The 14,138-nt window shown below is 35.9% G+C and overlaps 2 protein-coding genes across 2 annotated transcripts; both read right to left on the reverse strand.

The window, feature by feature from the left end:
- Positions 1-542: 542 nt before the first annotated feature.
- LOC144647916 (univin-like) lies at positions 543-7,343 on the reverse strand. Its single transcript, XM_078507592.1, has 3 exons — positions 7,277-7,343; positions 1,182-1,436; positions 543-889 (listed from the first exon to the last, which is right to left on the reverse strand). The coding sequence occupies exons 1-3, from the start codon at positions 7,341-7,343 to the stop codon at positions 543-545; spliced, it is 669 nt and encodes a 222-aa protein (XP_078363718.1).
- Positions 7,344-8,316: 973 nt separating this feature from the next.
- Positions 8,317-12,701, reverse strand: LOC144648861 (univin-like). Its single transcript, XM_078508307.1, has 3 exons — positions 12,676-12,701; positions 9,016-9,270; positions 8,317-8,723 (listed from the first exon to the last, which is right to left on the reverse strand). The coding sequence occupies exons 2-3, from the start codon at positions 9,245-9,247 to the stop codon at positions 8,377-8,379; spliced, it is 579 nt and encodes a 192-aa protein (XP_078364433.1). The 5' UTR covers positions 9,248-9,270; positions 12,676-12,701; the 3' UTR covers positions 8,317-8,376.
- Positions 12,702-14,138: the final 1,437 nt, after the last annotated feature.

Raw genomic sequence — 14,138 nt, forward strand, 5'->3', positions numbered from 1 at the left:
CTTATACAATTTCTTAGGGGGTTTTAGGTTGGCTTATAAGGGGGGGGGCTTATATCCGGGGGGGCTAAAAAGGAAAAAAAAAAAAAATGTTTTTAACGAGCCACGGAAGTGTTAATCGAAATACGTTTTTCAGTTAAAAACGCATAATAAAGCAACATTTAGCAAAACATTTAGCTGCGGGCCTGCTTTATCCGCATACAAAGAAAAAACGAGCGACTTGGAAAAAGACATTTGGTCAACCTTTGAACTGTCAACTGAGAAATGACGGGATTTTTTTAGAGCTGTGATCTTCAAACTTAATTTAGATTTACCGACAATAGAGTGATCGCCGAAAATTTCACTGTAACATATTTCAGCGCTGTCCCTTCCAAACACTTAAGTTGAGAGAGGTTTTCAAGCTAAAAGTGAGTCAGTTGTTATTGTATAAGCAAGACTATGCCGGTGTTTATTCAATTTATGTTTTTGACTTTGGTTATTGGCTCTTGTCAAACAAAAAAATAATCAAACATCATAAGCCAAGGAGATTAGAAAGATGTTTAAACTCAGTGGCATCCACACGCTTGTACAATCATGTTGTCCATGCGCCTCATCTGGGGATTGCCGTCGTCATCATGGTAGAGTATGGTTAGGGGTGTCAGAGTTGTTGGCACACAACAGACAGCTGGAACTGAACTGCTACTAATCGTGTGTTGGAGGGTCTGAATAACAGCATGGCTTGTGGCGTTCAAGTGGTCGTAGAGGGGAAATGGACATCTGCCCTGGCAGTGATATGCGTTATAACCGTCCGGTGCAACCACGAAATTACCATCACCATAAATGTCATCAAAGTTGACGTTAAAATCACGCCTTGAACAGTCGCGGTTTGCCGTTGTCCTCACAGAGAGGTCTCCTGTTGTACAAAAGAAAAAAAATAACGGGATCAATCGTAAATGTCATCAGTACTAGCTGGAGACTAACAGTGCCTGGTGGACAGAGCGGAGAGCCGATTTGAGCTTATAGAAGGAGCAGTGTCCTTATGGTGTGTGCGTTGGACTCCGGATCGAATGGTCCGAGTTCGATCCGGGGTACCTAAATACGGAATACCTTAGTGTACGCGCTTTGCTTTTCGCATGTGTCATTACAAATTATCTACTTTTCAAATTTTCCTCGTGTATTGTGCCTTTTTCGTGATGTTTCTTTACCTTCCCCCTCCGATTCTTCGACTTGTTTATTATATGCGTCGAGAATGTACTGCGGTACTTTTTCCTTCGATCCCTTTTTCACTTTTGGGGGATGTTTCAAGCCCAACATTTTCAGGATGGCCTTTCCTAGTGCTTCCCTTATTTCCTTTTGTTCAGCATCAGAATAATCATCCTGCGCTGCCAGGCAAATCGTTATTCCAAACAACAAAAACCAGACCGAAGCGGTAAACATGTCTAATGGCAAGTGCAATCTTCCTGAAGGGGAAAACAAGTAAAAACGTTTAAGAATGAATGGATAAATGAATAAATGAATAAATGAACGAACAAACGAAAGAATTGAGTGGATGGATGGATGGTTAAATGAATGAATGAATGAATGAATGAATGATCGAAAGAATGAATGAATGAATGACGGACGGACGGAATGAACGAATGAACGAACGAACGAATGAACGAATGAATGAATGAATGAATGAACGAATGGACGAATGAACGAATTCAGTCCCAAAATTATTTCTAATATTTAAGCGGTTAACCTTGATCATTTAATAAAACTTTTCATGAAATAGAAAACTTAAAAGCTCAAAAAGCGAGAAATATTGACAAAGAAGGAAGGTTGAGAGAAAGAGAAAACAATGATCGAAACTTTTCGTTTTGATCTACAAACAGAAACAGGGACTATGTTAACGAAAAAATTAGAAAGAATTGCGTAGATGAGGTAAATTGTCATTCAAAAGAGCAGAACGCTTGAAAATTTCTTCACCATTCCATTTCTTACTATTTAAATTTAAGCAGAGGCAGTATTTTGGATCTTCCTTTGGACGTTTATGTGAATGTGTCCTTTGGAAATCATTCGATTGATTTTTATTGACGTGTTTTCATTTTAATTTTGGCTTTGAATTGTTAAAGGTTCCTGTAAATCATTTTTTTATAACTTTCGATGAAACAAAAAAAAAACATTTGTGGTATATGTTTTAAAAAAGATATTTATAAGAATCACCAAACAAGGCTTTAATTACTTAAAATATCCCACATTTATAATAACAGCGATGTTAAGAATAGAAGTCTTACAGTGCGACTACTCGAACCGGGGCACCCTAAACAAAATTAACCAATCACAGTGTAAATTGAAAACAAAGCATAGCGACATTTTTTTGTAACGGACCAATAACGTTCTAGAACGTAAACAAAAGATTACCTACAAAATTTGAACTGTCAACAACGTTACAAACAGATGCGGACCTCTCAGGAAACTTGCCTTCTATTTGATTGGTTACTTTCGATCCTAATTTTGAATTTTCCTCAAAAAGCTCTGTTCATGGTTTTCGTGTGAACGTTTCCAAAATGGCGTTTTATCAAAACATTCAAGTTCAATTGAATCGTGACGAGGGATATATGATAATGGTCGGCGACATTCCGAGAGTGAGGTTTGGACTTACATCACACTGGAATGAGTTATTCGTTGGTATTAAACGTCTTATTAAATGCTAATGTTGCGTGTTGTGGGCAGAAAATGAATACAAACGTTGGAGATTTTATGTTTGTAAATTCAGTTTGTTTTCACTCTTCTTTACATATATACTCGTGTTCGTTGTGATTCATTCAATTGACCTACATGTAGTAGCCGTCAACAATGAAAAAAACAAATGTTAAAAGAAATCGTCACGATGCAATGATGTGAAATGCCACCAAACAAGTGTTTCTAGCAGGTGCTGATCTCAGTCATCAATGACCCATTATTTCTCGGAAGCCATGAAGTGGCTAAAAAAATACGATTGAAACGGTTGGCTTAAGGCGTTAAAGGCAGTAAAACTGTCAGATTTTTTCAAAGAGAACTAGTCAAAAAACAGGTTAACAAATTAACAGATTGGAGCGAAAAGAAAATGGTACCCGCTTCACAATTGAGAAAGAGCTGGCTATTTCCATGTTTTCTTTCTATATTACGGCTTTTGTCTTATTAGCGAATCACGGGCGTATCATTTCTTAACTAAAGATTTAAGTTTTAAGCCTACAGTTTAGTACGTAACAAGCCGAGAATTACGTAACAAGTAAAAGTAAAATAATTACGTGTAATCAAATGTAAAACAAACAGATCATATTAAGTTGAAAGATTTCTTCTAGACCAATTGTAAACTTGGGTAATTAAGACACAGTACTTCCTTGTTTTATTGTAAAATAACGTTTCTTTTCTTCGTCAAGCGAAGGCTGCACAAGGAGAAAAGTTTCCTTCGCCAATTCTTTTATTCGATAATGTAAGCATAAAAAATAATACGGCGAAAACTGATTTTATTAGGGGTTCAAATTGCAGCCAAATGCTTATGGTGCGGGAATATTTAAGTTTTTCTAAGGATAAACAACTTGTAGAAATAATTTTAATTACCACAAAATTTAATGGAAAATATGAAAACAAACAGCAATTAGCTTTTTTTAGCTCTAACATTCAAGCGTATCATTTTAGGACAACTAAACATGGGTATTTCGTAGCCATTTTCATTTTAAATTGTTTGGATATAATCAGTTCTAAATGCGTTAATGAAATAAGATGTCAAAAAACTAAAAAAAAAAATAAATTTCATGAGGCCAAGTGGAATTAAACATACACGGCAAGGAAACCAATACTTTTAAACACCTTTTTTAGGATTGCCACTTTCGAGGAAACAATTTCTACGTGAACCAAAGAACAATATAAAAACGTAAATTAAATAAAATGAAAATGTGTAAAAATATAAAGAGAGCATTTATGGTGAAAGTTAAACCCGTAGCTGTTTTAAATAATAACGTAAATTGTCATAAAATTCTTTAAAACTCTAACGAAAGGCTCGCTTTTTTGGAAAAAAATGCTAAAATACTATGAATTCATAAACAAGTATGAACGCTTCGAACAATTAGTAAAAAAATACTTACGATTCCAGTCCGAGCTTTAAGAAAAGTGTAGAAGAATGAAGAATTTACCCTATGTTATTACAACTTAAACCTTTTAAGCAATAAATTTTTCATAGCTTGCTGTAATTTCCAATCATCTTTACTGCCATAAAAGGAAAAGAGAAAGTAAGAGGTCAAGAGTTCAACAACCCACCCGTTCAACATGTGAAAAGAGAAGAAATATATTGTTACCGCGCATCAATTTTCTCTTTGTTTTTGTATTCCCTTGCGTTTTCCTTTTTCGTGGCACTCGTCGTTTTGTAATTAGTATTCCGTTTAGTGGTTGTAATTTTCGTTTTCGTGCAGTAAAGCTGTTGTTTACGTCGTATGTCGTACGCTTCCCCAGTTCGTCGCATTGCTATTTTCTTTTCTTATCGAAGTGTCACCGATAGGTTAGTTTGTGTTCCTCCGCCTTTCCCGTCGTTTCTTTTTACCTCCCCACTTTTTATTTCTTTCCTAGAACGGCGGTACGGGACGTTTGTTTACCTGTCAGCAAGTATCTATCGGGACGTAAAATAAATTTTGTGACTGTGTAGTGTTCGCTGTTTTGGTTAGCGGCTAGATATATTCTTCTGAGTACTTATTATTTTCTTTTTTATTTCTAATCTACGCCAGGAAAAAATATCATTTGTGTCTTCTAAGCAATACCAGTCCTACAGTAAAACGCCTAGGCCACCCAAAATGCCATGGTGAGGTGGGTGCTTACGACAGGTCAAATGACGTGCGGTTTAAGGTTTTAAGGGTGAATGCCTCTTCACAAACGCATGGGCAAACCCTGATTGTTAAAAGGCCATAATTAAAAAGAAAATTTGAATTTATCAAGGATGACAATAAACTGACTTAATTGCATTTTAAGAAAAAAATGCAAGAGTGTCGTGCTCCAAAGAAGCCAGTGTTTCTAACAGGTTCCCACACGCTCCCATTTTCTCCTCTCTTTCAACAATTAACCCCTACTTTTACAATTTTCACGCTTGTTTCGATGCATACTAAGCAGGAATTAAATTTGTGATCTGCTTTATGCGGGGGACGAAAACACAGTTGAACAAATTTGACTAAGCAAACTAGTTAATTTATATTTATAATGTTTAAATTGGAATAAATTCTACTATCTCTTCATAAGTAAAATAAAATGAAAACAGGGCAAATGTTTTAATCATATGAAGTTTATAATTGCGACCGCACAGCCGCATGCAATGAAATGGAGACATAATAGTTCGTTGTGAAAAAACATTTCATTTGATTTTCGAGAGATGCGCGTTTTTTTTTTTTTTTTTTCAAGAAATATTTTCATTTGATAGTGCCAGGATAAATGTGTCACACTGCGTGACTCCGTAGTTATGAAGGTTTCACATAAAATTCATCAAAAAAATTAGTACGAGCTAATGCTATTTATAGCCAAACGCTAATGGTACGAACATCCTTAAAGATTCTATTTATTCCAACTTCTTGAAAAAACAAACAAACAAACAAAAAAAGTCAAGTGAAACTAACATACCAGCTAGCAGAACTTATACTTCTTAGCCGCTGATATATTCGAGGAAATTGTTTGATGGGTGATGAATTTATTTGATATTGATAATAGCAAACTGTAATTTTCAATTACCGATATTTGTATAAGGAAAAATAAAATAACACTAAATAAAAAAAGGAGTGTTGAATAGAATTTTAAAGCAATTCAAATTTTCGAATGAACCCTTTAGTAAAATAACGAAAGGCTGACTTTTAAGTTCTCAAATACTCTGAATTCAGAGACAAGGTCTAAAGCACTGAACAGTTAATAAAACGATTCCGGTCCGAGCTTCAAGGAAATTGTTAGAAGAATAAAAAAAATGTACCCTTTGTTTAAACCACTTAAACCTTGAAGCAATACATTTTTCATAACTAGACAAAATATCCAATCGTCGTAACGCGTTAAGAGGAAAAAAGAATGTAAGAGTTCAAAAGTTCAACAATGCTCCCTGGTGTTCAACTTGTAAAAGAAAGAAAAACCCTTCAAAAAGAAAAACATTCAAAAACACTAAAGAAAGACGTTCCATCCTTTTCCTTATTGTTTCCTTTGTTTATTTTTTTTCGATCTACGCCAATTTTTTTTTCTTTTTTTACAAGTAATACCTGCGGTAGATCGACCACTCAAAATTTCATGCTCAGGTTGGCGCTTACGAGTAGTGTTAGATTACGATGGGTCAAATCAAGGATGATATGGGTCAATTGCCTGTAGGTCTTTTTAAGGGTCAATGCCTCTTCACAAATGCGTTTCTACCAATCTTCCCACAGAAGAATTCACTAACAGTACTAACCCCCAGTCACAAGAACCAGCGATTAAGCCAACCACACTCTTTCAATAACAAGTACAAGCGACCCCAGCAAAAATTTCGCTTCCCGTAGTTCCGTCAATTTTGACACCTCCTTCCACAGTGAAATGATAATCCCCGCCTAAAAACGAAAATGTCCTCGAATCCGGTTCGTAAACTCTCTTTATAATATCTCAAAACACAAGAAGACGATAATCTAATTTGATCACTGTACTTTAAAGATGAATTCCAGTCCGTACTGCGCATCTCGGTGATTTTATGTGGGCCACAGAAGGAATTTTTAAAAAAAAAATAAAAAATTTTTTTTTTTTTAAAAAAAAAAAAAAAAAAAATTTAAATAAAAAACAAAAAAAAAAAAAAAAAAAAAAAGTTAAACAATCGAAATAAATGGATTGTATTGACTCGTAATATGTGTGTTTGGTGTCTAATTAGTCTCGCAGTAATTCGCTTTCGCGCTCAAAACTCGCTTAAATCAGTGTTTACCTGAAGGTCAATGGTCATTTATTAAGAGAGAAAAATAGTTTTTTGTAATAAACAACCAGGGTCAAAGGTTAAATGAAAACAATGGGACAATTCCAGGTGAGTTTATTGTGCCATGTTCTAATGTTAATGTTGGGGATACCCCTATCCCCGAATTCACATTGGATTATAATCACGTGACAGGAAGTTAATGTATACCGCTGCTCTTTAATGTATTCCACAGCGAATTAATTGGAAACCACACTTGTTACTGTAGGAGATACCTCCATCCCCGCTTCCTACTGGACCATAATCAAGTGGCACAAAGTTACTACTGCAGCCCTTAATGCATTCCTCAAAAAGTTAATTAGAAAAAGCAAGAAAATAGGGAAGCATGCATACCAAACTGCTGCGTTCCCATTCCGTTCCCGGCAGAAAAATGTTCCGTGATCTTTTTATACTTAGACATTTAGGGTTAAGGATCGATTGTGACTTTTTTATTCTCTAAAATTCATAATTTTCAAGTTCTGTCAGTGAATCAGCCTATTTTCATTCGTCTTGGAGATCTAGAAAGGTAACTGCAATATTGCGTGGTCTGTCGCCTAGAGGACTGGGTACACCGGAAGTAAAGATTGCATCAGTACTAGTTCCCACCTTCACTTTTAACGAATTGACATCAAGCAACCTCCTCATCAAAGGAGAGCAGCCGCCCGATAGGCCAGCACCCCTTGAAATTGCTAGAGATCGGAGCTTGAAGCGCATATCTATAACGTATATGCAAGATCAGAAGCATCTATTTGACGTGGAAAAAATTCCCGTCTGTTGATCCCATTTAAAAGCATGCGCTATGTAAAAGTAGAAAAATTTTAAAAAAATGGGCATAATTTTGAGCATAATTTAAAAGAAAACGGGCATTGCAAGTATGGTAATACCGTAAAATTTCGGTTATAAGCCCTGGGCTCAGTTATACAATTTCCTAAGGGGTTTTAGGTGGGCTTATAAGCGGAGGGGCTTATAACCGGGAGGGCTTATAAGCGAAATAAAAAAATATTTTTAACGAGCCACGGAAGTGTTAATCGAAATACGTTTTTTAGTTAAAAACGCATAATAAAGTAACATTTAGCAAAATCTTAGCTACGGGCCTGCTTTATCCGCACACAAAGAAAAAACGAGCGACTTGGAACAAGCCATTTGGTCAAACTTTGAACTGTCAACTTTGAAATGACGCGATTTTTTTTAGAGCTGTGATCTTCATACTAATATAGATTTACCGACAACAGAGTGATCGCCGAAAATTTCACTGTAACATATTTCAGCGCTCTCCCTTCCAAACCCTTAAGTTGAGAGAGGTTTAAAAGCTAAAAGTGAGTCAGTTGTTGTTGTATAAGCAAGACTATGCCGGTGTTTATTCAATTTATGTTTTTGACTATGGTTATTGGCTCTTGTCAAACACAAAAATAATCAAACATCATAAGCCAAGGAGATAAGAAAGATGTTTAAACTCAGTGGCATCCACACGCTTGTACAATCATGTTGTCCATGCGCCTCATCTGGGGATTGCCGTCGTCATCATGGTAGAGTATGGTTAGGGGTGTCAGAGTTGTTGGCACACAACAGACAGCTGGAACTGAACTGCTACTAATCGTGTGTTGGAGGGTCTGAATAACAGCATGGTTTGTGGCGTTCAAGTGGTCGTAGAGGGGAAATGGACATCTACCCTGGCAGTGATATGCGTTATAACTCTCCGGTGCAACCACGAAATTACCATCACCATAAATGTCATCAAAGTTGACGTTAAAATCACGCCTTGAACAGTCGCGGTTTGCCGTTGTCCTCGCAGAGAGGTCTCCTGTTGTACAAAAGAAAAAAAATAACGGGATCAATCGTAAATGTGATCAGTACTAGCTGGAGACTAACAGTGCCTGGTGGACAGAGCGGAGAGCCGATTTGAGCTTATAGAAGGAGCAGTGTCCTCATGGTGTGTGCGTTGGACTCCGGATCGAACGGTCCGAGTTCGATCCGGGGTACCTAAATACGGAATACCTTAGTGTACGCGCTTTGCTTTTCGCATGTGTCATTACAAATTATCTACTTTTCAAATTTTCCTCGTGTATTGTGCCTTTTGCTTGATGTTTCTTTACCTTCCCCCTCCGATTCTTCGACTTGTTTATTATATGCGTCGAGAATGTACTGCGGTACTTTTTCCTTCGATCCCTTTTTCACTTTTGGGGGATGTTTCAAGCCCAACATTTTCAGGATGGCCTTTCCTAGTGCTTCCCTTATTTCCTTTTGTTCAGCATCAGAATAATCATCCTGCGCTGCCAGGCAAATCGTTATTCCAAACAACAAACACCAGACCGAAGCGGTAAACATGTCTAATGGCAAGTGCAAACTTCCTGAAGAGGAAAACAAGTAAAAACGTTTAAGAATGAATGGATAAATGAATAAATGAAGAAAAACGAACGAAAGAATGGATGGATGGGTGGATGGATGGATGGTTAGAATGAATGAATGATCGGACGGACGGACGGAGGGAAGAACGAACAGACGAACGAACGACCGACCGACCGACCGACCGAAAGAATGAATGAATGAATGAATGAATGAATGAATGAATGAATGAATGAATGAATGAATGAATGAATGAATGAATGAATGAATGAATGAATGAATGAATGAATGAATGAATGAATGAATGAATGAATGAATGAATGAATGGACGAATGAACGAATTCAGTCCCAAAATTATTTCTAATATTTAAGCGGTTAACCTTGATCATTTAATAAAACTTTTCATGAAATAGAAAACTTAAAAGCTCAAAAAGCGAGAAATATTGACAAAGAAGGAAGGTTGAGAGAAAGAGAAAACAATGATCGAAACTTTTCGTTTTGATCTACAAACAGAAACAGGGACTATGTTAACGAAAAAATTAGAAATAATTGCGTAGATGAGGTAAATTGTCATTCAAAAGAACAGAACGCTTGAAAATTTCATCACCATTCCATTTCTTACTATTTAAATTTAAGCAGAGGCAGTATTTTGGATCTTCCTTTGGACGTTTATGTGAATGTGTCCTTTGGAAATCATTCGATTGATTTTTATTGACGTGTTTTCATTTTAATTTTGGCTTTGAATTGATAAAGGTTCCTGTAAATCATTTTTTATAACTTTCCATGAAACAAAAAAAAAACATTTGTGGTATATGTTTTAAAAAAGATGTTTATAAGAATCACCAAACGAGGCTTTAATTACTTAAAATATCCCACATTTATAATAACAGCGATGTTAAGAATAGAAGTCTTAAGGTGGATTTCGACTGTCGCGTTTTTGTTGACGCACGTTAACGTACCTAAAGATTGTAAACGTACGTAAAAATGAAGTGTTACGCCCGCGATTACGTGCGTCGAATTTACGTTGTCCAATTTCCAATGACACGTTTTTTTCTCGGGATTTACGTACGTTCCTCGCACGTATACGCGCGTGGCGATCGCGAGTGTTTTTAAAAAAGTTGAACTGAGTTCAACTTTTTTCGCGGCTGCATGTCTGCGGTTACGCAGCGATTTACCCAATCATGCTTTCGGATTTTGTCACATGACACCACTTACCATGTGAAAAACCATTTTGTTTTAAATCGCCGTTTATTTATATGGGAAAAAATTCAGATGTAGAAGCACTTCTCGTCGAGAAAAACCGAACATTTCCAACACTAATCTATAGAACTGATTATAGAACCAAATTACACAAACGCAGTAGTGAAAGAAAACGCCTGGCGTCAGGTCACGTAGCCTTTGAACCGGCAGTCCGGGAAGGTCACCTGAAACCTTTTATGGTGTCTTGCGGAAGTATTTATAAAATTCCTCTTGGTCATATTCACGCATTTCTTTTACTGGCGTGTGGTACAAAGTGTCATTTCATGGCAGCCATGTTGGAAGAGTCAAACAACAAGATATGCATAAAAATGTTAATGATTTTTTTCCCAAAGGAAAAACAATTTATTATTTTACTCCGCCAATATGGCCGCCAATAACACACTCTATTCACCGACTTGATAACTCAGGATGGCGGGAATTTACGTGCGTTCAATGCACGTAAAAAAGAAACTTTTTTTATAACTTTTTACGCGACAGTGGAAATTTGCCTTCGAATCTTTTTTACGCACGTTTTACGTACGTAAATATTTACGCGTCAATGGAAATCCACCTTTTTTCTCGGGAACGAAAATCAGACATTAAAATAATCACGGCATCTAACCATTCCTTCAGTTGACTATTGCAAAAACAAGGACGAGAAGTCTAATCGAACACAATCCAAAAACCAAATAACTTCTCGGATTTCCAAAAGAACACGGCTGAGTTTTTATTAATACATGTTAAAAGCAGTTTATAAAAAGAAGCAGTCGAAAAAAAAAAAGCAAGACCTTGGAAGTTTGTAAATGGGAACCGTGACGCATCAAAGGCAATTTGTTTCCTTTTCAGAGCTATTATATTTCTTTTTTTAAAAAAAAAAAAAAAACCAAAGCTTGATTCAATTGACTAACATGTAGTAGCCGTCAACAATGAAAAACAAGAATGTTAAAAGAAATCCTCAGGATGCAATATTGCGAAATGTCACCAAACAAGTGTTTCTAGCAGGTGCAGTTCTCAGTCATCAATGTTCCATTATTTCTTGGAAGTCATGAAGTGATAAAGATACTGTTGATACAGTTGGCTTAAGGCGTGAAAGGTAGTAAAACTGTCAGATTCTTTCAAAGAGAACTGGTAAAAAAAATAAGTTAACAAATTAACAGAAGAGAAAAGAAAATGGTACCCGCATCAAAATTGAGAAAGAGCTGGCAGTTTACAGTCAATGCTGCGGGGGGGGCTTTTGTACAATTTACGCATCACAGCCGTATCATTTCTTAACTGAAGATTCAAGTTTTAAGCTTACACTTCAGTGAGTAACAAGTGCGAGAATTACGTAGCAAGTAAAATAATTACGGAATGAAGTAAATACAGGAATGAAGTTGAAATTTTGACCGAGCGCTGCACATGAGATTTTGACTATTGTAAACTCATGTAATCGAGACAGTAATTTCTTCTAAAATAACGAATCTTCTCTTCGTTTAGCGAAGGCTGCACAATGAGAAAAAGTTTCCCTCGCCAATTCGTTTATTCGATAATGTTAGCATTACAAATTTATACGGCAAAAACTGATCATATTATAATTAAGGTTTCACATTACAGATAAACGCTTATGATGCGAGCATATTTAAAGTTGTTTTTAAGGATAAACAACTTTAAGAAAACAATTTACTTACCACAAAATTTAAAGACAAATATGAAAACAAAGTAATTAGGTCTAACATTCAAGCGTATTATTCAACGACAACTAAACATGGGCGTTTCATAACCATTTTCATTTAATTTTTTTGGACACAATCAGTCATAAAAGCGAAAAAAATGTAATAAAATGTCACAAAACCAAAACAATTCATGGGGCGAAGTGGAATGACATATACACGGCAAGGAAACCAATACTTTTAAACATTATTTTTAGGATTGCCAGTTTCGTGAAGACAATTTCTACGTAAATGAAAGAAGAAGATGAAAACGTGAATTAAATAAAATTAAAATGTGTAAAAATATGAAGATATCATTTCAGGTAAAATTTGTACCCGTAGCTGTTTTAAAGAATAACGTTAATTGTCATAAAGTTCGTTAAAACTCTAAAGATAGGCTGACCTGTTTGGAAAAATGCTAAAATATTATGAATTCATAAACAAGAATGAACGCTTTGAACAGTTAGAAAAAAAGATACTTACGATTCCGGTCCGAGCTTTAAGAAAATTGTAGAAGAATGAAGAATTTACTCTATTCCATAACAACTTAAAGCTTTTAAGCAATAAATTTTTCATAGCTTGCTGAAATTTCCAATTACCTTTACTGCTTTAAAAGGGAAAGAGAAAGTAAGAGGTCAAGAGTTCAACAACGCACCCGTTCAACCTGTGAAAAGAGAGAAAATCTAAGTTTGAAAACAGAGAGAGAATATGTTCTTCTTACTACTTATTTTTCTCTTATATGAATTATTTTTCGATTTACGCCAGGAAAAACCCTTTTTCCCTTACAAGCAATACCAGTACTACAGTAAAACGCCTAGGCCACCCAAAATGCCATGCTGAGGTGGTTAATTACGAGTGGTGTTCGCTTACGACAGGTCAAATCACGTGCTGTGTAAGGTTTTAAGGGTAAATGCCTCTTTACAAACGCATGGGCAACCTCTAATTGCTAAAAGGCCAAAATTAAAAAAAATCGGAATTTACCAAGGATGGCTATAAACTGATTAAATTTCATTTCAGTGAAGTGTAAGTGTGTCATGCTCCAAAAAAAACGAGTGCTTCTAACAAGTTCCCACACGTTCCCATTTTCTCCTCTCTTTCAACAATTGACCCTTATTTTACAATTTTCACTCTTGTTTTAAGAAATTTACCCAATGTTATAACACCTTAAACCTTTAAGCAATATATTTTTCATAACTGGACAAAATTGCCAATCGTCTTTACTGCCTTAAAAGGAAAAGAGAATGTAGGAGTTCAAAAGTTCAACAATGCTTCCCGGTGTTCAACCTGTGAAAGAAAAAAAACCTTAGTTCGAAATCACAACAGGAAGACGCCCTTCCTCTTACTTATTGTTTCCTTATTTAATATATATTTTTTTTCGGTCTACGCCAGGAATAAATGATCCTTTTTTTTTTCTTCTCGGTTGATCGACAACTCAAAATGTCATGCTTAGGTAGGCGCTTGAGAGTAGTGTTCAATTACGATTGGTCAAATCATCACGAAAAGAAACAATAAACAAATGAACAGGGTCAAATGTTTTTTGGAAACTGTCACAATGGGACAAGTGCGTGAAATTATGAATATATGAAATCATATATTTGAACTGCGGATGAAGAATAAATAAAGATAAGATCCTCACAGTTTGAACGCAACTTAAACGGTAGCAAAAAGAAATCCTGAAAAAATTATTCTTCATCCGCATTTCAAATATATTATTTCATTTATTCATAATTCATCTCCATCTTTGCTGGGTATATTACGAATCATTTTAATGACCAGTACTCAATTGTTAGCTCAGTTGGTTAGAGCGCTGCACCGGTATCGCAGAGGTCAGGGTTCGAGTCCCGGCAAGCTTGATTTTTTCAGGCTTTCTTTTCGCAACTGCTTAAGTTGTGTTAATAACTGCGAGGATCTTCTCTTCATTTAATGGGACAAGTCCAGGCGAGTTT

This window comes from Oculina patagonica, chromosome 4 (genome assembly GCF_052425735.1).
Source record: "Oculina patagonica isolate OP01 chromosome 4, crgOcupat, whole genome shotgun sequence".
NCBI classification, from domain to species: domain Eukaryota; kingdom Metazoa; phylum Cnidaria; class Anthozoa; order Scleractinia; family Oculinidae; genus Oculina; species Oculina patagonica.

Bases quoted from the DNA above. Each gene is read 5' to 3' on its own strand.
- LOC144647916 (XM_078507592.1), bottom strand. From the start codon at position 7,343: ATGTCTAAGTATAAAAAGATCACGGAACATTTTTCTGCCGGGAACGGA. The intron at 1,437-7,276 runs GTATGCATGCTT...TTTCCCCTTCAG, and splicing joins AATGGGAACGCAGCAGTTTG to GAAGATTGCACTTGCCATTA. The intron at 890-1,181 runs GTAAAGAAACAT...TTTGTACAACAG, and splicing joins CGAAGAATCGGAGGGGGAAG to GAGACCTCTCTGTGAGGACA.
- LOC144648861 (XM_078508307.1), bottom strand. From the start codon at position 9,247: ATGTTTACCGCTTCGGTCTGGTGTTTGTTGTTTGGAATAACGATTTGC. The intron at 8,724-9,015 runs GTAAAGAAACAT...TTTGTACAACAG, and splicing joins CGAAGAATCGGAGGGGGAAG to GAGACCTCTCTGCGAGGACA.